The sequence below is a fragment of the Mustela lutreola genome, chromosome 10, assembly GCF_030435805.1.
Source record: "Mustela lutreola isolate mMusLut2 chromosome 10, mMusLut2.pri, whole genome shotgun sequence".
In the NCBI taxonomy this organism is placed as follows: Eukaryota; Metazoa; Chordata; class Mammalia; order Carnivora; family Mustelidae; genus Mustela; species Mustela lutreola.
In genome coordinates this window covers 116,231,207-116,256,797 of record NC_081299.1, presented here as the reverse complement: position 1 = coordinate 116,256,797, position 25,591 = coordinate 116,231,207, and the positions used below count along the sequence as shown (strand labels likewise).

Below are 25,591 nucleotides of genomic sequence, written 5' to 3'. Positions count from 1 at the left end.
AGCATCAACACACACATCTATAAAAATAAAAATTAAGCAAAGAAAAAACGTCACCATCTTTACTCTTAATCATCTTTATTTCCCATGCCAAATGCAGGAAAATATAAGACCAAAAGTTAACTTCAAATATATAGGGCATGCTATATTTTGAATATTTCTATGAAACAAAGAATTCTCAAGAATGCAAATCTTAGTTCTAGAATAAGCATACTTCCATATTCTATTGCAAGTTTATATAGAAAAAAAAAAAAAAAACCCTAGACTTTGCTTTCTCATATTCTATACTCTTATTTCTTCTTTTCCCCAACCTGAATCTTTCTATTGGCATTTCTTTCCTATTTTTTTAAAAAGATTTGTTTATTTGAGAGAGAGAGAGACTGCATGTGCACGTGCAGGGGAGGGGCAGAGGGAGAGAGAGAATCTCGAGTACACATCCTGCTGAGCATAGAGCTCAATGTGGGGCTCAATCTCATGACCCTGAGATCATGACCTGAGCCAAAATCAAGAGTCGGACGTTTAACCAACTGAGCCACCAGGCTCCCCTCCATTTGTTTTCTTATGGCCCTTTATTCATGTTTTAACTTTGGCTTCCGATCGTACTGATCCTCTCAGTTTACATGTGCATATACCTATATGGCCAAGCACCAAATCACTAAAGACCTTTTACACTACAAATATTATCAAAGAGGTTGAGGGACATTATGAAAACTCTCATCCTTAAAGAACAAAAAAATACAAAGTCATCCATTCAATAAATAGTTCCTGAACACCCCTGGGAGCTCGACATTCATTCCGACAGGGGGTGGGGGTGGGGGGGGCACGAGAAAATAAAGCAAGAAATACACCCTGCTCTCATAAAGCTTACTGTTTTGTCTGGAAGCGCATGACAAGCATTCTTTGGACAAAAGCTGTGAGGAGATCCAGAGGCGAATTAAACAGAAGGTCCCTCAAACAGGCTTTCTCCCCACTGAGATTTTAACAAATATGCTAATAATACACATAGAAAACATAGTACAGAGCAGCAGGCGAGAGTCAGAAGCCCAGACTCCCAATGCCCACTGTGCCCCTACATCGTTATGATCATGAATGACATCGGGGACACTTGAAACTGGAGATAGCACTAAGGGGCACACTCCCGGGGTGAGCCCTCAGATGTACAGAGCCGTTGCCTGTCTCACACACCTGAAACTAAGCCAACATCACATGCTAACTACTGGGAATTGAAAAAATTAAAGTTAACACCAGAACATAAAGAACACAGGATCAGAAAATAACAACAAACCTACGGCAGAATCCTGAGTTTGCTTTGGAAAGCCCACTTCTCCCCTAGTCTCTAATATAGGACTATTTTCTTTACAGGGTCGCTGACAATTTATACAGTCGTTAACTGTCAGGCGCTGCACCGACAACATTTATCACGGTTTCTTGTTCTGGAAAAAGTGGGTGATCTTGAGATTGTGTGGGTACCTCTGAAATTCTGTCTTATTATTTCAGGTAGATAACATGACGTAATGCATAAAATGCACATGCGTGAGAGCTTTGAAAAAAAGCTGAATAGTGCTGACAAGTTCGTGGAGAAAAGGGGAGAGGGCTTCAACTGGCATGCAGCATAAGAAATCTACTGGAGGGTACCTTTTTCTTCCTTATGTCCTGTTGTTTACACATTAGTTCATCTACTGCCCGAATTCCTTCACTGACTGATGACCTGAGACTCTTTAAAAGAATAAAAAATAAAACGTATTACAGACATTGTTTTGTCACATCATCAAGTTCCTACATCTCATTCAATTCCACAGAACTTAATACCTGTGCTCCAGTACTATGCAGATATTGACAAAAAAAAAAATGATATACCAGACATAGTTACTGTTGAGGGGACTCATGATCTGGGGGCATAATGACACGAAGGCAGGGTCGCATGGCCAGAAGAAGAATGACATATATACAGTGAAAGTTATGGGGATGAGGGGGCTTAGAATGGAGAACAGATAATATGAAGCAAAGTACAGGAGAGTCTGGACATGCGACGGGGCTCAAATCGGACTCTGAAAGCCATGTGTACACAGCTGCCGAGGTGGGGAGGGGATGGGGAGCAGATGTAAGTGCACACACACTCAGGGGCAGGGTCAGACAGGCATACAGCCATGTGCACTGCAGGCTTCCTTCTGGAGAGAAGCAGAAATAGGAATGGAGGGCCAACTTCACTGAGATGAGGTCTTTAGATTCTGCATATTTTGGAGAATGAGAGAATGTCAAAGCACTGATGCATGATGATGAAATGTGGGTATGGAAATACCAGGAATCAAGAATGAAGAACAGAAGACCAGAAAAAGGCAGAGCACAGAGGTAGAGAAACATGTCCAGAAGCTAATGAATAAAGAGATAATTAGGAATTAGGGCCAAAACAAAGGTTAACAGAAACAACTAGAATGAAGTAGGCATATCACAAAAATTCCACAGGAAGGTGAATTAATTCACTCCATCAACATTATGAAACACCTCCTGGACGTCAGTATGGTGGCAGCCCACAGGGATACAATAAAGACAGATATAGTCGTATCCCTCAGAGGTCTGAGAATCTCACAGAACAGCTTCAGAGTTTGGACCAGAAAGGAAGGTCAGGCCTATGGCTGAGCAGGACCACAGTGGCCATAAAAACAGCCCATGGAAAAGGGAGGGGATACAGTGATGGCAGGGCGTGAGGTGGGACGGGAGCTGTGTGAGTAGAGCAAATCTGCCTCCAGGGAGAGAAGAGTGGGAGGCCAAAGGAAGGCTAGGCTTGGGAAACAACACCACTATGAGGCCCCGGAAGGAAGAGGCACACCAAGGAGGCAGTGGGAGAGCCCCACAGCGGCTGGTGTGGAATCCAACAGCGGACCACGAAATTCCCTTCCATTCCAAGGAAAAGTACCTTTAACAAGATTTTGTAAAATTCAAATGAGACATAAACCATGGAAAGTATTGGCTACCTCAAGGCACAACTCAAGATTTTTACCTGTTTCACGAACTCTTTCCTGCCTGCCCCTCCCCTAGGCTTCTCAGCACTGATATTTCCATTACTCCGCATTTTTCTTGGTTCTAACCATGTACTGTGTCTTCCCTTAAATTATGTTCTCTTTATATTCTCTCTAGGATGCAGGCACTGTCTTAGCGGAGGGATGCACGAGGCCACTCAAGCTAGAGGAGACAGACAAGGAAGGATGGTGCAGTTTATGACAAATTTACGACAGGGCATCAGAACGGACAGAGGCCGTAAGTCAGGGCACCAGACACAGACGGGGGGGGTGGGGGGGGAGACAGGGCAGCACAGTTTTCTGTTAGAAGTGATGCCACAACTGCCCCTCCACTGTTCACCCAGGTGGAGTTCCTATTCCCAATGGCTTAGAGGTGGGGAGTCCCATTCCCACAACAGAGATTTTTCTGAGAGAACATGCAAATGTAACATTTATTAAGTATTACATTTTATTTATATTATCCTTCAGTTCCATTAGGGATTACACAGTTTTTGTAGATCAGCCCAGGAACCTAACCACATGTAGATTACGTGGGGTGGGGGGGGGATATTTACAAGATTACAAACTGTTAAAATACAAGTCATTCGTAAGTTAGAAACCACTTACATATGACCAAAGTGGCATTAATAAGTTGAATTTGGAAATATGCTTCCTCTCCCCTGACATTTTAAGGTTGTCTACTCTGAGAATATGTCTTCTTCAAATCGAACATTTTTTTTAGGTTTTTAGCATATGCAAAAACAAAATCATTTACAACTCTTCTGAAGGTGAATATTATAATCATGAACCGTTAAAATACAACCACCAGTACCACCAAACTAACAGATGAAAAGAATTCTTAGAGAAAAGCCGACGAGGACAACAGGCGTCACAGCAGACTGTTTTCATTAATTGGGGACTTACCAGAACTTCTCATAACTGTCCCAAAGGCACAGAAAGTTCATTGAGGGCTTTGTCCATGCCAACCTAAAGGCAAAACCAGGTTGTCACAAACACATCACGATAAGAAGTAATAGTGACGTATCTATTTAACGATCAAAGCAGTACCAGATTTAAGTTATTTTTTTGGCACAACCGTATTTTGCTACATAACTAGCTAAACAACAGAAGTGTTATTTGGCCATTAATGTTGTTCATAGAATATGAAAAAAATCTGTTGAAATACATGGAACTATAAAAATAAGGGAAGTCATGAGAAACGAAAGTTTCCTTAAGAACAATTTGCCTTTAGATGACATTTTAAATGAATGTGAAAAATTTTCACAGAAGGTAAACAGTTCTCTGTCTGTAATTGATGATACTCAGCCAGCTGATGTGAAAGTCTGACGGGCTACGTCTCTCTTAGTATATGTGCTGCCGAAGCGAGCACGGGCTACGTCTCTCTTAAACATTATTATAAGCCTTGAGAAAAATAGAAATTAAACAGAAGTAAAATTTTCTAGGTTTTAAATCCTATTGGGATATTTATCTTAGTGGTATATTTCCCAAAAGCAAATGTGCATCATTAATTTTAATGCTTCTTGAAATTCCCACGAAGCTGCAACTTTCTGTGCTTCTCTGGACAAACAGATTTAAAACAAAATGAAGCATCAACAAGGAGACTTTTCTGCCAAGTAACAAAATTCAACATTTCTTTTTTTTTTTTAAGATTTTATTTATTTATTTGACAGACAGAGATCACAAGTAGGCAGAGAGGCAGGCAGAGAGAGAGGAGGAAGCAGGCTCCCTGCTGAGCAGAGAGCCCGATGTGGGACTCGATCCCAGGACCCTGAGATCATGACCTGAGCCGAAGGCAGCGGCTTAACCCACTGAGCCACCCAGGCGCCCCAAAATTCAACATTTCTAAACAGCTTTTACAAACAATTGATAAGCTCACTGCAAATCATTCTTATATTTTTATAAAACCAAACTTTTAAAATATCAATATTGGCCAATGTTCCCTCAACCTAGCTCTGGCTAACAGATATACCTGGGAGTAAATTAAACATTGTAAGAGTGGTGGACATTTGCTCCTACAAATTAGTCTAAATCAAGGAAGACTTCAGGACTTAGCAACTAATAAAACAACCCCTTGGGTATTATTATCCTTTACTTTTCACTGTTGACTAATGAATTTGAAACATAATCAAACTAGAGCAACCTTAAATGAATAAAAACTAAAACAAACAAAAAAATGTATTCCAAAAAGTTTAGTTCTTTTATTAATGAAATTGGTAATTTCTTCAAGTTTCTGGTGGGGTTGGTGGGGTAATCAACTGAAAGGTTTCTAAAAACTCTGCCCTTTTAATAAATATGAAGGAGAGAGAAAATGTGTGTGTGTGTGTGTGTGTGTGTATAGGACTTGTGAATTTCAGGTTTACCAAGTTTGTGGAAAGGTTGACAAAATCTGCATAATCCTTGTTGATGAGCTCAACCATGGCTGTTTTAAAAGTTTATAGTAGAGTTCCAGATCTCCTCTTAGTTCCTCCAGCTGGACACGCTTCCTACAGTCAGACACAACGTGATCAACATCGAAATCTTCCTGAAAATCAAACCAGAGAGAAAAAATGATTGCACTGATACCACATTTTACATAGAAAAATTAAGATCAGAGAAAGAATAAGAGGCTGTATTACTGCAGGGGAACACACACAGGGACATCAGGGGGTCTGCTCACTTCCTAAGATTATGGGAAAGGGAGCCCCTCACCAAGACCATTCTCTCCAGTTGCCTAACTCTACAGGCATTTTATTTCTTTTAATTATACATTTCAAAGAGGCTCTTCTCAAAATAGAAACAGCTTTTTCTTCTTAATTTAATTTTATTTTTTTTAAAGTTTTTATTTATTTATTGGACACAGAGAGAGAGACCGCAAGTAGGGAGAGAGGCAGGCAGAGAGAGAGAAGTGGGAAGCAGGCTCCTCGCTGAGCAGAGAGCCTGATGCGTGGGGCTCGATCCCAGGACCCTGAGATCACGACCTGAGCCGAAGGCAGAGGCTTAACCCCCTGAGCCACCCAGGCGCCCCTTCTTCTTAATTTTAAAAGTAAAAAATGTTCACTGTCAAACTTTCAACCAACCAAGAAATACTTATGTAAGAGAGAGAAAAAAAAATCACCCACTCTCTAATGCTCTGCAGTTAAGCACTGTTAATATTTATTTTTCTTCACTATTTAACACAGCGATTAACATCCTTCCAGACTTTGCTTTGGTCTTTCTCTTTACTTTTTTTTTTTTTTTAATTTTATTTATTTGAGAGAGAGAGATGGAGAGAACAAGTGGGAGGAGGGGCAGAGGGAGAAGCCGGCTCTCTGCTGAGCTGGGAGCCTGATGCCAGGGTTCATTCCAAGACCCTGAAATCAAGATCTCAACCGAAGGCAGATGCTTAACTGACTGAGACACCCAGGTGCCCTAGTCTTTCTCTTTAAAATATAAATTACTTTTGGGGTGCCTGGCTGGTTCAGTGGGTTAAGGCCTCTGTCGTTAGCTCAGGTCATGATCCCAGGGTTATAGGTTCAAGCCCCGCATTGGGCTTTCTGCTCAGCAGAGAGCCTGCTTCCCTGTCTCTCTCTCTGCCTGCCTCTCTGCCTACTTGTGATCTCTGTCTAATAAATAAATAATTTTTTAAAAAATAAAATATCAATTACTTTTTAAAGAAACTGACATATAATGGACACATGTTAGTTTCAGGCGTACAACATAAAAATTCCATATTTTTATCTGTTGTGAAATGATCACCCTAAGACTAGTTAACATCCATCACCAAACATACACATTTTTTTCTTGTGCTAAGAACTCTTAAGCTTTAGCAACTTTAAATATATAATAATATACGGCACTGGGTAGCTCAGTGAGTTAAGGCCTCTGCCTTCGGCTCAGGTCATGATTCCAGGGTCCTGGAATCGAGCCCCACATCAGGCTCTCTCCTCAGCAGGGAGCCTGTTTCCTCCTCTCTCTCTGCCTGCCTCTCTTCCTACTTGTGATCTATGTCAAATAAATAAATAAAATCTTAAAAAAAAAATATATATATATAATATACTATGCAGCCATCAAAAGAAATGAAATCTTGCCATGTGCAATGACCTGGATGGAACTAGAGGGTATGCTGAGTGAAATAATCAGAGAAAGACAATTATCATACAATCTCCCTGATATGAGGAATTTGAGAGGCAAAGTGGGGGGTGTGGGGGTAGGGAAGGAAAAATGAAACAAGATTGGATTTGGAGGGGGGCACCTGGGTGGCTCAGTGGGTTAAAGCCTCTGCCTTCGGCTCAGGTCATGATCACACGGTCCTGGAATTGAGCCCCACATCGGGCTCTCTGCTCAACGGGGATCCTGCTTTCTCCTCTCTCTCTGCCTGCCTCTCTGCCTACTTGTGATTTCTGTCTGTCCAATAAATAAATAAAATCTTAAAAAAAAAAAGATTGGATTGGGAGGGAGACAAACCATAAGAGACTCTTAATCTCACAAAACAAACTGAGGGTTGCTGGGGGGAGGGGTGTAGGGAGAGGGTGGTGGGGTTGTGGACATTGGGGAAGGTATGTACTACAGTGAGTGCTGGGAAGTGTGTAAGCCTGACAATTCACAGACCTGTAACCCTGGGGCTAATAATACATATTTCTAATAAAAAATAATAAAATTAATATACAATAATACACAGTATTATTTACTACAGTCACTATGATGTACATTACATCCCCAAGGCTTATCTTATTAACTGGAAGTTTATACCACTGGACCCCTTCATCTATTTCCTCCACAACCTCGCCTCTGGCAACCACCAATCTGTTCTCTATGACTTCATTTTGTTTTGTTTTTTAGATTCCACATGTGAGGGAGATCATACAGTATTTCTCTTTCTCTGTCTGACTTATTTCACTCAGCACAATATCCTCAAGGTCCATCCATGTTGTTGCAAATGGCAAGACTTCCTTCTTTTTATGGTTGAGTAATATTCCATCGTATACACACACATTTTCTTTATCCATTCACCCCGTTGGTGGACACTTTAGTTATTTCCAAGTCTTGGTTGTTGTAAATACTGTGATACTCACTACCGTGAGTGTGAGTCTTGTTGGCCGCTAGAGCCAGGTGATCTAGAGGTATACCCTGGGTAGCAACTGCAAACCTCGGGGCATCATACGAGCATTCAAGCTCCTTTCCAGGAGATACCAGAAAGCAGAAGCGAGGTAGAGGGACAGCGCAAAGATGGTACCCATCAGCTCCATCTTTGGAGAATACCTTACTAGGCTCCCAGATCCAGGTTAAATTAGATGCCTGCCCCTCAGGGCTTTAAGATAAGCAAATGAGCCTCTTTCACAGAAATCTGAACCCATTTCAGTCTGCTGCTTCTGTGCTGAGTTCCAGGGTGGGTCAGTCTATTCGCGGGCGACTGCTTTAAGAACTGTTTCTCAGTTTGCTCTAGCCTTGTGGGTCTCATGGGTGCAAGCTCTGATGGCTTTCAAAGCTGGATGTTTTGGGGTCTTGTCTCTTAGATGTACGTCTTGGAAGTTGGGGTGCCAGAAGTGGGGCTCAAACCCTTTGCTCCTCAGGGAGAAGCCTGGGGTTTTGAGTACCCTCCCAATCCCAGGTCGCTGTACCAGGGGTGGGGTTTGTGGCAAGACTGATTCTTACTTCAACATAGGTTTTTTTCCTTACTCACCTAATGTGTAGGAGTCACTCAGCTAGTTGTAGGGTTTTTTCCATCTTGAATGGAAACCCCAGACCTTCTCTATGTATGTGTGTACACACACATATGTGTACACACACACACACACAAATATTCATGCTCTTCTAAACTATTTCCCATCTAGGGGCACCTGGGTGGCTCAGTGGGTTAAGCCTCTGCCTTCAGCTCAGGTCATATCTCAGGGTCCTGAGATCAAGCCTCACATCAGGCTCTCTGCTCAGCTGGGAGCCTACTTTCCCCCCTCTCTCTTCCTGTCTCTCTGCCTCCTTGTGACCTCTCTCTCTCTCTGTCAAATAAATAAATAAAATCTTAAAAAAAGAATAAAAAAATAAAAAATAAAAACCCATTCTTTTAAAAAAAAATTCCCATCTAAAAATATAACTTGAATGTCTTTACATAAAACACATACATTTCTATTAATATTTTACGTGCATGCTGAGTGTCCCATTGAACATATGTTCCAAATCTTTCATAACCTATTTCCAAGTATTGGTCTCACAGGATTAGCTATCCTGTGTTTCCCCTTTACAATACTGTGATACCCTGGTAGGCTTATATGCTTAGAGGCAATAAATTACTATCTAATTCCCCTGTGACTCTGCTACTCCATGACCTGTTTAGTCAGCAAGAATCAAATGTGATGATTCCCAAACTAGTTAAGGACACCTACACTTACTTTTTATTAAACACTATGTAAACCAACAAAATATGACTGCAAAAAAAAATCACTGTTCTTTTGAAAACTAACACAGCTACTTTGGAAAGATTTGATACAAAGAAATCAATAAGAAAATTTTTGCTAAGTTAGGTATGGGTGAGATGACCAAGTACCAGGCAGGGAGGGAGTGATCACAGGATTCTCACTCAATTCAGTTAAAGAAACTGAAACTGAATGCAAAAAAAGACAACATAGAAAGCTTTTTTTAAAGATTCTTTTTATTTATTTGAGACACAGACAGACAGTATGAGCAGGGAAAGGGGCAATGGGAGGAAATTCCCTGCTGAACAGGGAGCCCAATGCGGGACTCCATCCCAGGACCCCAGGGTCATGACCTGAACCGAAGGTAGATGCCTAACCTATTGAGCGACCCAAGTGCTGTGATAACTCAGAAATCTAATCTGCAGGCCAGTTTCCAGAGAAAAGACCTGGCACTCTGTTTCAATGAAGAATAAATGTACATATATTTTTTCCAATTAAATGCTAAGAACTGTATGTACTATTCCCTAAGAGTACTTGTTTAAACTGACTTTTTTAGTTACAACCAAAGACTGATCCTGCTAGTGTCAGAGAGAAGGACTTCATACCAAACCGTAATTTCACAGTCATCTACAGAGAGCCACCTGCTCCTTACACTGGTGACCAAATTAGCCTGGACCTTTCTCTCCTGAGACCATCTCAGACCTTACATCATAGTTATGTAGTACATCACGGGAGGGGGTCTCGGTTCATAATCCTGGCCATCCTACTCACCAACTGTATACCTTTAGGTCGATCACTTTCCCTGCCTCAGTTACACATTGTTGAAAGTTCTTGAACTTCATGATGGCATTCTAAATTGTATAACTGGGGTGCCTATGTGGTTAAGCATCTGCCTTTGGCTCAGGTCATGATCCCAGTCTCTTGGGTTTGAGTTCCACATCAGGCGCTCTGCTGAGCAAGGAGCCTGCTTCTCCCTCTGTCCCTTCCTCCTGCTCCTGCACTCTCTCACTCTCAAATAAAATCTTAAATAAATAAATAAATAAATCATATAACTTAGCCTCAGTGAACAAATGCTATTAGGTAATATTAGTACTCAATTTACCATTTATGCATTTGTTCTCAGATAAACAAAAGTTGCATAACACATGACTAAATAACTCGGAACATCTGTGAATACTGGGTTAGGCAGCGTTTGCTGTGAAAAGCAAACCCAAACTCACAGTGCCATAATAGAGACCCATTTCACTTAACCAAGAATGGTTTTACTACTTTAGGAATGGTTTTACTTTATAGTGTAGATTTCCCAAGTATTCAAAAAGAAAGTATTTACAACCCATACATTTACGGTCAACTGATTTTTCACAAGGATGCCAAGACCATTTAATGGGGGGAAAAACAGTCTTTTCGAGTGCCTACTACTGGGACAAGTGAATATCTACATGCAAAAGAATGAACTTGGAACAGCAACGTCACACATACACAAAAATATAACTCAAAATGGATCAAAGATTTAAATGTAAGGGTAAAAACTGTAACACTCAGAGAAAACAGGTGAAAATCTGTATGACTTTGGATCGGGAAAAGCTTTCTTAGACATGATACACAAAGCAATAAGAAATATTAGATAAGCTGAACTTGATCAAAATAAAAACTTTCATGTATCAAAGGACACTACGGAGAACTTGAAATGACAACCTACAGAATGGGAGAGAGTATCTGCAAATCATTTGTCTGACAAGGACCTAATAACCAGAATATGCAAATATACTCTTAGAACTCAACAACAAAAAGACAAATAACCTAATTTAAAAACAAGCCAAAGACTTTTGAATAGACATTTCTCCAAAGATGATACACAGACGGTCAAGAGCACATGTCGGGATGTTCGACATCCTTAGTCATTGGGGAAATGCGAATCAAAAGCACATGCAGATGCCACGTCACACCCACTAGGACAACTATGGTAAAATAAGAAAAAGAAAAAGAAAAAAAGAAGAAGAAAAGTGCTGGCAAGAAGGCGGAGAAGCTGGAACCCTCCTGTATTCTCGGTGAGAATGTAAAATAGTGTGGCTAAGGCAGCAAACAGCTCGGTAGCTCCTCAAGAAGTTACACACGTACAATTACCCAGCAGTTCTACGTCTAGGGGTATGACACCGACAGAACTGACAACAGATGTTCCTGCCACAACCTGTACATGAATGTGCACAGCAGCGCTGCTCGTAACAGCCAAAAGAGTATATACCCAACGTCCATCAACTGATGAATGGATACGTAAAATGTGGAAGAGCCTCTTACACAACCATAAAAAGGAATAAACTGTTACATGCTACAACACGAGTGAAGTCTGAAAACATTCTACTCTCAGGTTAAAGGAAGCCAGACACAAAAGGCCACGTGTTATACAATTCCACAGATATGAGATGTTCCAGAAAAGGCAAATCCATAAAAACAGAAAGTAGATTCATGGTTGCCAGGGAATAAGGGGAGGGGAGAATTGGAACTAAGAGGTTTATTTTTCGGGTGATGGAAGCATTCTGGAATTAGACAGAAGTGATGTATGTACCATATACACAGTAAATATACTAAAAACCAGAGAAGAGTACACTTTAAAATGGCAACTATTATGCTTTGTGAATTATATTTTGATGAAAAATGAAACAACTTAAATATCAACAAGTTAAATGCTAGGATACATTAAAAATATCCAAAGTAACACTAATCACAGGAACAATGGAGTAGCTACATGAATTTCAGACAAAGCAGATTTCAGAGAAGGAAAATTATCAGGCATAAAGAGCAGCATTACATGATAAAGAAATCGACTGACCAAGAAGACACAATTATCCTTAATGTATGTGTACCTGATCAACACAGGTGAGACATAACCTAACAGAACTGCAGGGAGAAATAAACAATTCCATTATCACAGCTGGTGACTTCAACACTTCTCCATCATTAATGGGCCGATCCAGCAGCAGGGCAACAAGGATTTGACAGATGTGCACATTCAGTCCAGACATGGCACACTTAACACCACCATCAATTACCGTACAACAGATGTACACAGACAATTTCACCCAGTAATAGTGCAACACACATTCTTCTTAAGCTCATATGGAACACTCATCAAGACAGAATAATTCTGGACCACAAAACAGAACAAATTTTTAAAAATAAAAATTATACCAAGTATGTTCTCAGACCGCAATGGAATTAAAATAAATTAAAAAAAAAATCTTTAAAAATCAGTAACAGAAGATAGCTGAAGAAGTCCAAAATACATGGAGATTAAATGACACACTTCTAAATTACAGGAGACCAGTCTCAACAAAATACAATGTAGCAAAATGTGTGGAATGCTGCTTAAAGGGAAAATACAGTACTGAATGCAAATATTAGGAAAAAAAAGATTAAAGTCAATAATCTAAGCTTCCATTTTAGGCAACAACAACAAAATCAAATCTAAAGTAAGGAGGGGCTCCTGGGTGGTTCAGTTGGTTAATCATCTGCCTTTGGCTCAGGACATGGTCCTAGGGTCCTGGGACAGAGCCCTGCATCAGAGCTTCCTGCTCAGGGAGGCTGCTTCTCCATCTCCCATTCCTCCTGCCTGTATTCCCTCTCTCACTGACTCTCTCTGTGTCAAATAAAATCATTAAAAAATACCCTAAAGGAAGTAGAAAAAAAAAAATTAGAGCAGAAATCAATGTAATTAAAACCAGGATTTTTTTTTTTAAATCAATAAACCCCAAGTCTGTTTCTTTGAAAACATCAATAAAACAGATACACCCTTAGTCAGGCAAACAAAGAAAAAAAGTTAGAAGACATAAATTACTAATATCAGATGAAAGAAGGGAGGGCTACTGCTAACAACCCCAATCACTGTAAATTCACCCAAACATTTATGGAATACTACACAATTCTCTAAAATCTCTTCCAGAAAGTAAAACTAGAAGGAATACTTCCTAAATCATTCTAGGAGATCATTATTACCCTGACACCAAAACCAATACTACAAGAAAAGAAACTACAAACTAGTATCTCTCATGAACACAGACACAAAAATCTTCAACAAAAATTAGCAAATAAAAGCAAACACTATATTAAAAAATTATACACCAGGGTCATGTAGGATTTATTCCAGGTATGCAACATTAGAAAATGTTCAACATTAGAAAATCAATGTGATCCATCATATCAACAGAAAAAAAATCACATGATCATATCAATGAAGGGAGGAAAAAAAACATTTAACAAAATCCACACCTCTTCATTATTAACCCTCAGGAAACTAGGAATAGGAGGACTTCCTCAACTTGATAAAGAATGTCTCCAGAAATCCACAGCTAACATGATATTAATACTGAGAAAATCGAAGACAGGGAATCAAGGCAATGATATCCCTCCTACTACTACTATTCAATACTATACTGGAAGGCCAAACTAATGAAATAAGGTAAGAAAAGGAAACAAAAGGTATACAACCTGGGAAAGAATAAAACTTTGTTCACAGATGACATGACTGTCTACAGAAAATACAAAGACTTCACACCCCACACCCTCCTGAAACTAGTCAAGTGATTATAGCAAGTCTGCACAATACACAGTTAAAATACAGAAGTCAATTGCTTTCCAATGATGTATCAGACAAAGGGCCAGTATTCAAAATTTATAAAGAATTTATCAAACTCAACATCCAAAAAACAAAAAAATCCAGTCAAGAAATGGACAGAAGACATGAACAGACCAAAGAAGACATCCAAATGGCTAACAGACACATTAAAAAGGGCTCCACATCACTCAGCATCAGGGAAATACAAATCAAAACCACAATGAGACACCACCTTACATCAGTCAAAATGGCTAAAATTAACAAGTCAGGAAACAACAGATGTTGGCGAGGATGTGGAGAAAGGGGAATCCTCCTACACTGTTGGTGGGAATGCAACTCTGGAAAACAGTATGGAGGCTCCTCAAAAAGTTAAAAATGTAACAACCCAACGACTTAGCAATTGCCCTATTAGATGTTTATCCAAAGTACACAAAAGGGGCAAAAGCACCCCAATGTTTATAGTCAAACTATTGAAAGAGCCCAGATGTCCATCAAGATGAATGGATAAAGAAGATGTGGTATACATACACACACACACACACATTACTCAGCCATCAAAAAGAACAAAATCTTGCCATTTGCAAGGACATGGATGGAACTAGAGGAAGACAAATACCATATAGTTTCAGTCACATGTGGAACTTAAGAAACAACAGATGAATTTAGGAGAAGGGAAGAAAAAATAGAAACAGACAGGGAGGCAAATCACAAGAGAATTAACTACAGGAAACAAACTGAGGGTTACTGGAGAGGGGAATGTTGGGGTAACTGGGTGAGGGGTATTAAGGAGGGCACTTGTTGGGATGAGCTCTGGGTGTTGTATGCAACCAATGAATCACGAAATTCTAACCATGAAACTAAAAGTACACTATATGTTAATGAGATTGAATTTTAATTAAAAAATTTAAAAAGTCAATTGCTTTCGTATATACCAGCAATGTACAAGTGGAATTTGAAGTTAAAAACACAAGACCATTTACATTAGCATACCAAAAAAAATTAATACTTAGGTGCAAATCTAACGAAATATGCACAAGATCTATATGAGAAAAAGTATAAAATTCTGATGAAAGATAACAAGCAAGGTAAGATGTGAAGTGGAAAGTCCATAATCTTGGGTAAGAACACTCAATACTGTTAAGAGGTCAGTTCTTCCCAAACTGATCGACAGACTCAATGCAATCCCAATCAAAATGCCAGGAAGTTATTCTGTGGATACCAACATGTTGACTCTAAAATTTGGATGGAAAACTGGAAAACCAAGAGTCCCAGAGTAGTCAACAAAATATTAAAGAGCGGGGAAAAAAAGGAAATTGAGGATTGCCACCACCCAATCTCAAGACTTACTATTAAAGCTATAGTGATTAAGACAGAAGGTGCCTGGCAAAAGAGACAGGTCCTTGGAACAGAGTGGAGAGCTCAGAAAAACATCCACACACACAGGCAAAGGCAACTCAATGGCAAGGACAGTCTTCAACAAATGGAACCGAACAATGGGACATTGATAAGAAAAAACAAAGAAATGAAAAGAATAAAAACAAACTTTTCACACCTTTCACAAAACCTAAACGTAAAATGCAAAACTTCTTAAAGATGACATAAGAAAAAATGTAGGGATCCTTGGATTTGGCAATGACTTTTCAGATATAAAACCAAAAGCATGATCTACAAAAGAAAAAAATTGATGAGAGGGACTTTGTTAAAATTAAACTTCTCTGTAAAAGACACTGTTAAGAGAATGAAAAGATGGGATGCCTGGGTGGCTCAGTTGGTTAAGCAGCTGCCTTCGGCTCAGGTCATGATCCCAGCGTCCTAGGATGGAGTCCTGCATCCGGATCCTTGCTCCGCAGGGAGCCTACTTCACCCTCTGACTCTGCCTTCCACTCTGTCTGACTGTGCTCACTCTCGCTCGCTCTCTCTCTGACAAATAAATAAATAAAATCTTAAAAATAAAAAAAAAAAGAGAGAGAATGAAAAGACCAGTCACAGAGTAGAGAAAATATCTGCAAAACACATCCATGGTAAAGGACTTAAAATAAGAAATATAATATAAAGATGTCTTAGTAGCAACAAGAAATCAAACCTAATTTAAAAATGTGAAAAGAGCGGTGGCTGGGAAACCCAGTCAGTTAAGCATCTGCCTTTAGCTCAGGTCCTGGGACTGAACCCCACACTGGGCCCCCGGCTCAGCGAGGAGCCTGCTTTTTTTCCCTCTCCTGCTGCCTGCTGCTACCTCTCCGTGTGCTTGTGGTGTTAATAAATAAATAGAATCTTTAAAACAGAAAAAAAAAAGGATCTGAAAAGATGCTCAACTTTGTATGTCATTAAGAAATTGCAAATTTAAACTAGGTACTATTACATATCACGTAGAATATAAAAAATCCAAAGCACTAGTAATACCAAATGCTAGCAAGGATGTGGGACAACCGAACACTCATTCACTGTTTGGTCAGAATGCAAAATGGGAGGCACTGTGTGAGACAGCTTGGCAGTTTCTCACAGAACTAAACACATTCTCACTATAAGATCAGTAATTGTGCTCCTTTGTATTTACCCAAAAGAGCTTAAAACTAGTGTCCACACAAAAACCTGCACACGGATATTTACAGCAGCTTTATTCTCTGAAGCGCCAAAACTTGGAAGCAATCCAATCTCCTTCAATAGGTGAACAGGTACACTGTGCCACACCCACACAACGGATTATTCGACAATTAAAAGATGAATTATTAAGCCACAAGACTTCGAAGAACCTTAAATGCATATTGCTAAGTGAAAGACCAGTTTCAAAGGCTAAATACTATAGGATTCCAACTCTATGGCATTCTGGAAAAGGTAAAAATTAACCAACATTATTTATTTTAATTTATTTTTTAGGTCATCTCTATACCCAATGTGGTGGATAGAACTCACAACCCCGAGATCAAGAGTCAGATGCCCTAGCAACTAAGCGATCCAGGTGCCTCTGAAAAGGTAAAACTCTAGACAGTAAAAACATCCCGGGCTGAGGGGTGAGCGAGGAGGGTGCAGAGAGAGGAGAAGAAACAAATAGATGAGGTACAGGGTTTTTCAAGGCAATGAAACTAGGCTGTAAGATACCAACAGTAGGTAAATAACATTATACATTTGTCAAAACCCACAGAACTTTAGAAAGAGGAGTGAACCCTAATGTAAACCATGGATTATTAATTAATACTGTATCAATGCTGGTTCATCAGTTGTAACACATGTACCACAACAATGTAATACATTAATAATAGGAGATAGTGAAGTTAGAAGAAAAATATCTTCTCTTTGTACTCAGGGGTATTTCCTATCTGAACCCAGTTAAAGTACAAATCCCCCAAAAGGCCAGAAGTTGGTAGATCACAAGAGGTGTTGGAACACAGGAAAATAAATGAGCAAACCAGACAAGCTGCAGGTAATTAAGAACCATTAACCATCAGAGGAGCAGTGACATCACTCAAAATTAAAACCAAGTAGAGTTTAAAAGTTTAGCTACTTTACTAACTAGCTGCAATCAGGGATGGCAAACAAAGACTAATTCAAAGTAACCTGGGAATTAATCATTTAAAACTTACCAATAATCTGAAATTAGTAGCTTTAATGCTATGAAAATTACATGGAATTTGGAAAGATTGAAGTTCTCTAAACTGCCAAGAAGTAAAACACTCCTTCCCAGATACATGGACTTATAAAATCACTATATACTATCTCCACGAGAAGCAGAATCCCCAGAACCATCACTCTGTAAAGATGAGAAGTACTAAGAGGGCATATGAAATTTATGAGCTCTGCCCTGAAACATGTCCCATTTCATCGAGACAAAAAACCAAAATAGTTAAGCACTAATCTGCACACTACATAGGGGTTGAAAGACATAGAAAGTTTGTGTGAGCTCACGTATGTGTGTGTTTCCAACCATTCTTGAAAACAATGGACAACAGAGATGAATAAATGTCCCTGTATATCCCATAAATATTCCTCAAATATTTATCATGCAACTCCAGCTCTGCTCTAAGACCTGGGGACACAGTCATGAAAAGAAAAGACAAGGTCTCTGCTTTTAAGAAGCAGATATTCTAATGAAGAAATGAGAAAATAAATATGTAATCAAACATTATATTAATGAACAGTGATCAAATAGTGATTAATGAATAGTGATCACAGCTAAAAAGAAAACAGGACAGAGTAAAGGTCTGAGTGACAAATGGGATGTATTTTAACTTGGATGAACCAGGAAATATAGAACAATGAGTTGAGATCCAAATGACACAAAGGGGCTAGCCACAGGAAATGTGGGAAGAGTGTTCCCGCCCAAGGTATCAGTATGTATACAAAAATGTCCTTGGAGCTCTTCCCTCCAGCGCCTGCTCTCAAATCTCTGACCCAGCTAGGTGGGGACATAATCTAGGACTTGTGTCTCCCAAAACTCATTCTAAATCTTTGTTCGGTGACTAAATTATTCAAGCTTGAGAAATTAAAAACATATGCTAACAAGATCTTCCCACCATCTACAGAGAAATCATCTTAAAAGCATCATGAAATAGTAACACTGAAATTCTAAAAAACTTCTGTTCTAACATTTTCATCAATTTTATATCAAACTCCTTTGTTGAATTTATATACCCATTTGACATATTTATGAAGAGACAAAAAAAAAAAAACCTACATTCCGTAAATGTATTTATCCATCTAACAAATATTTGAGTACCTAAATACACTCTGTTCCAGCTGGTTTCTTCTCTTTATCTCTTTTTTTCCCCTCAATTTAACACCAATCATAATCTATGTAGGCTTTTAGTTCGCTTTTCATAATTAATTTCTTGAGCTATTTAAAGGAATTATCCAGTGCTAGAGTTCTCAACACTGGTCACACATTAGAATCACTTAAGGAACTTTTTTTTTTTAAGATTTTATTTATTTGACACAGAGAGAGAGATCACAAGTAGGCAGAGAGGGAGGGAATCATGCTCCATGCTGAGCAGAGTGTCCCATGCAGAGCTCGATCCCAGGACCCTGAGACCATGACCTGAGCTGAAGGCAGAAGCTTAACCCTCTGAGCCACTAAGGCACCCCCTCACCTGAGGAACTTAAAAACAAAAAGCCCAAAGGGCACCTGGCTCATTCAGTCACTGGAGTGTGCAGGTCTTGATCTCAGGGTTGTGAGTTCAAGTCCCATGTTGGGTATAGAGATTACTTAAAAAAAAAAAAAAAGAAAGAAAGAGCCCAAGTCCCAGTTTGTGATTAATTTGTTTAAATGTTTCAAGAAATTTGATGCTAAATGTTGTAAGACTAGTTAAATAACAAAAAGATATATTTACATAATACTTCTTGCTCTCAAATTTTGAACAAAGAACTTACTAATAATCAATAACTTAGTAGACCAACATTTTATTTAAATAAGTTTTATGGTACTACAAAGAGTGAATTAGAAAATCAAAAGCAAGGAGAAATGGGCATGGTGTGAACATGGGGAAGCAAGAGAAAGCAAGAAAGTATGTGACCGGGAAGCGAATGCTTAGCTCTGAGATCCTTCTCTGAGAGAAGGACAGATTAAAACCTAAAAAGAAAGAAAAGAAGGATCCCATGCACTCAAGGAAAGAGAAGTCCCCCAACATCCCTCCTGCTTTTTCCAATATAAACACACAGCTGGGCCGACTTACCACATCCTGGTTGGTACCGACTTTATCAACTTTTCTATTTAGGCCAAACTTGACCGGTCAATGATGGACGGGCTGTGTGCCAAGTGTACCAGTTGTACAACTGACTGTGTAATGGCTGAAACTGAGAAACCGGGGTGAAAATATCAAGAGGCTCTAAGGATTGCGAAAGAGCCAAGATTCAAATGATTACCACGTACACACAAGACAAACTATGCAGATGACTGCTCAGTACAGAAGTAATTCAGAGTGTTATACTGTGGCATCAGCTGACCCAGACCCAGACCCAGAAGATTGCTGGAGTTCCCATCATGGACATCTCTAACCATATAGATGACACTGAGCAAATGCCAGATGATGATGGAGCCCCTCACTCCTATGTCTTAATAGAGTTCCTCAGCTCTCCTTTACCAACTTTTCCTGTTGCCAGTTCATACAAGCAATTTTCCTTACCCAGTTCCTCTGTTCTGAGCTATGGCTAAAGACACTCACTTTTTTATTTTTTGAAACTGATTATCTTGTACCATTTTACTTTTTGTTGCATCTTTTTATAAATCAGATGACCGCTCACAAGACCAAAAAAAAAAAAAAAAAAAAAAAAAAAAAAAAAAAAAGGAATGGAAAGGAAAGATCAAAAGGGAGGACAAAAACAACAAAAAAACAGTTCTTTTTTGCCGGGAAACCTTCTTACAAGTGCCAATCAGATAAACTTTATCTGATGTTACATCGTCACAACTCCTCTACCATCAGGGAAAGTAGTTCACATAAGAAAATTTCTCTATAAAATGAGTTCCAGGCTTACATTCCATATTTGGCTAATTAGAATTTCATTACGATGTCTGTCTCAAACTGATGCGGAAGAGAATGGAATCTTGTCATCAAGATGTGACATCGAACTAAGAACCCACAGGGTAAGCACTCAGCTCCTGTGATACGAAGACAGCTCCTGGGGATGGGCCACCCTGGGCAACAGTGGCTGACCTGCGGGCCTGCGGCTATCTACCATCTGTCACTCTTCCCTCTTCCTCCTCTGTCAGCTGCTATCTCCAGCCACCGTCAACAAAGTCCACCTCAAACAGCCATCACTTCCCTCCGGTCCCATTTACCGTAGCTAAGCTCCAGGCCAGGCACCCAGATCACCAGCCCTGTGGGAACTTCTTCTAAGGTAAGAGGTGGCCCTATTGGTGAAATGCAGGTGCCAAGGCATGCGGACATTGTGCCATCTTCTGCGCTATTCTTAATGTTCTGATTGTCCCACTTCCCTCAGTTCCCACCTGTGGCCTCTGGAAAGGAACATATTACAGTAGGATTTCCAAGGACTGATGCATGGGGGTCAGGAGATCTGGCCTGTGATTGGCCCCAACTAGCTGTGTGGCTTTAAAGGAAGTCATCACACCTCAGGCCTCAGTTTCCTTATCTGCAAGCCAGGATGGACTAGAGTCTTTTCAGAGGAGCCGGCAAAGATCACATAGATAAGCACCACCTCATTATACTAACAAGCAAACAGAAGGCCGGAGGCGAGAGATTTGCCCCAAGTCAGACATAAGCAGGCAGAGAGCAGAGCCGAGGATGGGACCCACATCTGCAGGTCACAGCTAATCAGCCAGCACAGTACAAACAGATCTGAGCAGCTGCTCATTCTTCCCCTTTTCCGTTTTGTCCATCAGAATGCATGCTCCCTGCAAACAAGGACACACAGGACCTGCTTCCTGTCTCAAAATTCCCAGTTCACCCAATTAGAACAGGGAGGAGCCTCAACGACTTACCCCCTCACCCACACACACGGTTCTTTTACCTATGGAACATGAGGGTACATACATTCACCGTCCAGAGGGCTCCTGCCTTCACTTCTCATGGAAAAGGTCATCATGTGCCTACCCGGGGTGCCAACGAAGCCACAGGTTCCAGAGAGGAACTGACACAGAGAAGTTCGAAGGAGGCAGACTGGCTCAGCGCAGAAAGAAACTGTCTACCAAGGAAAACTACCCCATGGGGGACTGATTCTCTTTGAAATACGTTCGAGTGCATGGGAAAATGGTTTTTCAAGAGCTGGTGGACTGACCAGTCACCTGGTACATACAAGATCACATCCGCATTCTGACAAGAGTGGCTTGCCTGCAGTGTAGACCAGGGGCCAGAAAGACAAGGAAGGCGCATGGAGACTGGGTGAGAAGCTTCTACGGTGTGATGGCAAGGGCGCGCTGCAAAGGTACGAGAAGAGATGGAAAGAAGTATATGGACTCAAGAGGTTTAGGAAGCGAAATCCACAGGACTTGGTGTGACAGACTAGAGTTTGGAAAGGTGACAGAGTAGGAGTTGACTTCTGGTTTTCCGACTCCAGGCTAAATGGATGAAGTGTTTACCGAGAGAGGCAATAGAATAAGAAAGGTGGTTTTCAGTGGAGGAGGTGCTCATGAATTCCGTCTTGAACCTGATGAGTCTGAGGGGCCACAGACACATCCGAGAAGAAAGGTCAGCAAGTCCGATACACAGAACTGGTGCTCAGGAGGCGTGTGAGCCAGAGACAGGAATCTGCCTGACCTGCTGATAGGTGGTCATGAAGCTGCACAAAAGGTCATCTAGGGAAAGAAAGGAACACAGGGCTGAACCCATAATCAGCATTCAGTGGCTACCAGGAGCATGACTTTGCACAGGAGACACATCAGAGAGGTAGAAGAAAGACAGGAAGCAATGCAGAGCATTTGGTCTACTGTGATGTCGAGTAAGGAGACAGAGAAAGGTCAGGTGCGCTGACTTAGAAACAGTTTTGGTAAGAACTCTTTAGTGGAACGACAGGGCCTGAAGGGTGGAAGGTGGGAAAGTCAAGTCAACCCCTGAGCACTGGCTGTGATGCGCGACAGTGACAGGGCAATACCTAGAGGTGGGGCAGTCAAGTGGGAGAGGATCAAACAGGAGCGCATGATGGGAAGGAGTGCAGGGGAGAGGATCCTCGCAGGCTCCTGGAAGGGCAGGAGGGCATGGACTCCAAGCCAGAGTGAAGACTGAACCCGAGGAGGAAGGAGAGCCCCTCCCTGTACCAGGTGAGGAGGAGAAGGGGACAAATACAAGAATGGGATCATGATCAGCACGATGGAGGAGGTCCCGTGGGGTGGCTGCTAATTTTTCTGTACGACTGGAGATGAAGTCATATGTTGAGATGGAAGAGGAAGGCTACATGTGATGTCAATAGCACACCCATGTAAATGGTCTAATTTATCTGTTATGACACTTTCTCCCCCTACTACCAATACGTTATGTCCTGCTTATCTCTTAGTTGGCTGTCAACCCAAAGGATTTTCGTATTTCTAAGCCGACAAAGTATGATGTTGCCAGTGCCTTTGCCCCAGGTGACCCTTCCCCATCTGCCATTCCTGCACTTTGATCACCTACCTCTTTTGCATACCTTTCCCCTTCTATTTCTCATTAGATCTCATAAACATGACTTTTTAAGTAGTCTCCTGCCACCAGTCAGCTCGAACTCAACAGATATGACCATGCAACTTCCTGCTGTAAACCTGACTGCAGCTCTACCATGAAGACTGCATCAACGTGGACCCCTCAATGTATGCAGTGTCCAAGGTGCAACCCGCAGCCCCACCACATCTCCCTTTCTACCATCTCAGTCTCATTCCAAAATGTGCCAAACAAGACACCTATGTAGAAATACAACCCTGCCAGCAAGCTCTCCACTCATTTCTGCCTCGGAACTGTAACTTAACAAAACATCTCTCTGACGGAAACACAAATTGCATATAACCTTTATCTCCAGCAGCCACATAGAAGATCAATACCACTTTACACAGAACAGCTGTTCTATGTATTTTCCTTCTATGTATGAAGGGGTCACGTTCATTAACACTACAAATTGTACATTATATTCAGAAATGTCAGAGCCTTGAAAGAATATGGAATTGCTGGCATTCTAGCCACTTTCCCAGTTTGCTCTCTTCCTACCTCTAAGTCCTACTTTAGAACTGCTATTTTGAGATTTCTATTTTCCGAAGCTGCTTTGACCAAAGGCATTCTGTCAGCTCAGAGTGAGAAAGATGGCGGGGCAAGGAAGTGCGAGAAAATGCTAGTGTTAGGCTCAAAGAAAGCCTGACGAAGTCCAAAGACAGACAAGCTAAAGAGACTTCCGTGCTTTGAGATTCTTTAAGTCTGTGTGTGTGCCTTTTCTTCTTCCAATGACCTCTCTCCTCATCACGTGTCGTTCATTAACAAAAGGTTTCTGGATCCGAGAATTCACTCTGTGCTCTCCTTCAGACACTCCATTCAATTTACACCTTTTATTACAGTGGCTTAACATCACCATACAAGAACAAGAGTACAATATACCTTCGTCTAGGCATCCCTACATATTAAAAATGATATGGCCACACTGCAGAGGATCCAGACATAAGCACTTTTTTTAAAAAAATATTTTATTTATTTATTTGACAGACAGAGATCACAAGTAGGCAGAGAGGCAGGCAGAGAGAGAAGTGGAAGCAGGCTCCCTGCTGAGCAGAGAGCCCGATGTGGGGCTCGATCCCAGGACCCTGGGATCATGACCTGAGCCGAAAGCAGAGGATTTAACCCACTGAGCCACCCAGGCGCCCCCAGACATAAGCACTTTTAAAGCCAGAGTTTGGGAGATGTGATCTGAATGCAAGTATCAAAAAGGAACTAGCTGGTTAACCCAAAAAAGAAAAAAACATATTATGACTTGAAGCCATAAAAAAGTAAGAAATTCAAACTCTTTTCAGAATTTTAGGTACCTACAGAGCCAAAACTTTTTAACACTGAAACCAGCTACTAAATCCCAATCCTTAGAAATTAAACATATACGTTTTGATAGTTTAAGTACAGACCCAGAGGGATACAGAAAACAGATAAAGCTCCTCCTGGCTCTGATTCAAACCTTGGGACATTTTCAAGGCTATGTCTGATGAACCTTTCCTGTCAGTAAAGTCTTTTCAGTTTAAATTTCTATTCTGTAAGTTTATGTCCTACAGTTATCTGCTGCCAGCTTCAGGCTGACCTCACCAAGAGAAGTAGGGCAACTTTAGAAAAGGAGCTTGGTATGCTTTGTAGTACTGGACCAGAACCAGTAACGACAGTACAGTCTTTCAGATTTCTCATTCCGGGAGCTTAAGACGAAAGTCAGGCATAAACGTTAGGTTAAGTGCCTTTTTGACCCGATTCCTGGTAAGTACGTGTATTCAGAGATGTGTTCAACGCACAGTCGCTCAGCTTCTAGGCACAAGGCACTGGGAGGCTTCTGTCAGGCCGGGGGAGCGGCGGTCTGACTGTGCCGCACGGTACCAGAGGCGGGTCCTACGCGTCCGGGGCTTTTACGTTTAGCTCAAAACCACTTGCCCTGAACTTTCAGGCCTTTTCATTCAATGTGCACGATTTCACAGGAGTGCTTTCTCCAGGCTGCACCTAGCCCACCCGAGGCCAAGAGACTCACTGTGAAGTGCAGTGAGGTCCCCGCCGAGGACCCGTCCGGGGCAGGGACGGCCCAGGAAGCCCGCAGGAGAAGCCCGAGGAGAGGCCCCGGAGGGCCAAGGAGGGCAGGCCACCCACGGCCCGGCTCCGGGGAGCAGAGCCCAGGCGCGCACCTTCATGAACTCGTCCTTGTCGAAGCAGAGCGTGTCCAGCCCCTTGGGCAGGTTCATCCTACTTCTCTCCATCCCGCCGGCCGCCGCCTCTCAGCACCGACACTCGAGCGAGGAGAAAAGGTAGGAGGCTGCGCTCCCCGACGCTACCGGTGAAGCCACGGCGTTTCCACCGCACAGAAGGCACTGCTTCCTCCAACATGGCAGCGTCCGCGCCTCGGCCAATGAAAGAGGATGCCGCAGGCCCGCCTGCGCCTGCCTCTGCCAAGAGAGGGGTGCAGACCGCTGCCGCTGAGCCAGCAGGTGATGCTGCCCCCATGCGGCAGAGGGCGACACTACAACC

At 41.4% G+C, this 25,591-nt stretch overlaps 2 protein-coding genes across 3 annotated transcripts in view; one reads left to right on the top strand and one right to left on the bottom strand.

The window, feature by feature from the left end:
* LOC131810243 (piggyBac transposable element-derived protein 5-like) overlaps positions 1-1,763 on the top strand; it is a 217,786-nt gene extending 216,023 nt beyond the window's left edge. The window contains exon 3 of the mRNA XM_059137946.1: positions 1,495-1,763. The gene's annotated coding sequence lies outside the window, so the exon portion shown is untranslated. The remainder of the gene's footprint in view (positions 1-1,494) is intronic.
* On the bottom strand, positions 1,633-25,474 carry LOC131810245 (conserved oligomeric Golgi complex subunit 2-like). 2 transcript variants are annotated; one of them, XM_059137951.1, is made up of 4 exons: positions 25,252-25,474; positions 5,375-5,535; positions 3,918-3,980; positions 1,633-1,713 (listed from the first exon to the last, which is right to left on the bottom strand). In XM_059137951.1, coding segments are annotated over exons 1-4 (297 nt in total). In that variant the 5' UTR covers positions 25,324-25,474; the 3' UTR covers positions 1,633-1,712. The 2 variants fall into 2 exon arrangements, with proteins under 2 accessions (XP_058993934.1, XP_058993933.1); XM_059137950.1 differs by lacking the exon at positions 1,633-1,713 and having other exon boundaries at positions 3,432-3,980.
* Positions 25,475-25,591: the final 117 nt, after the last annotated feature.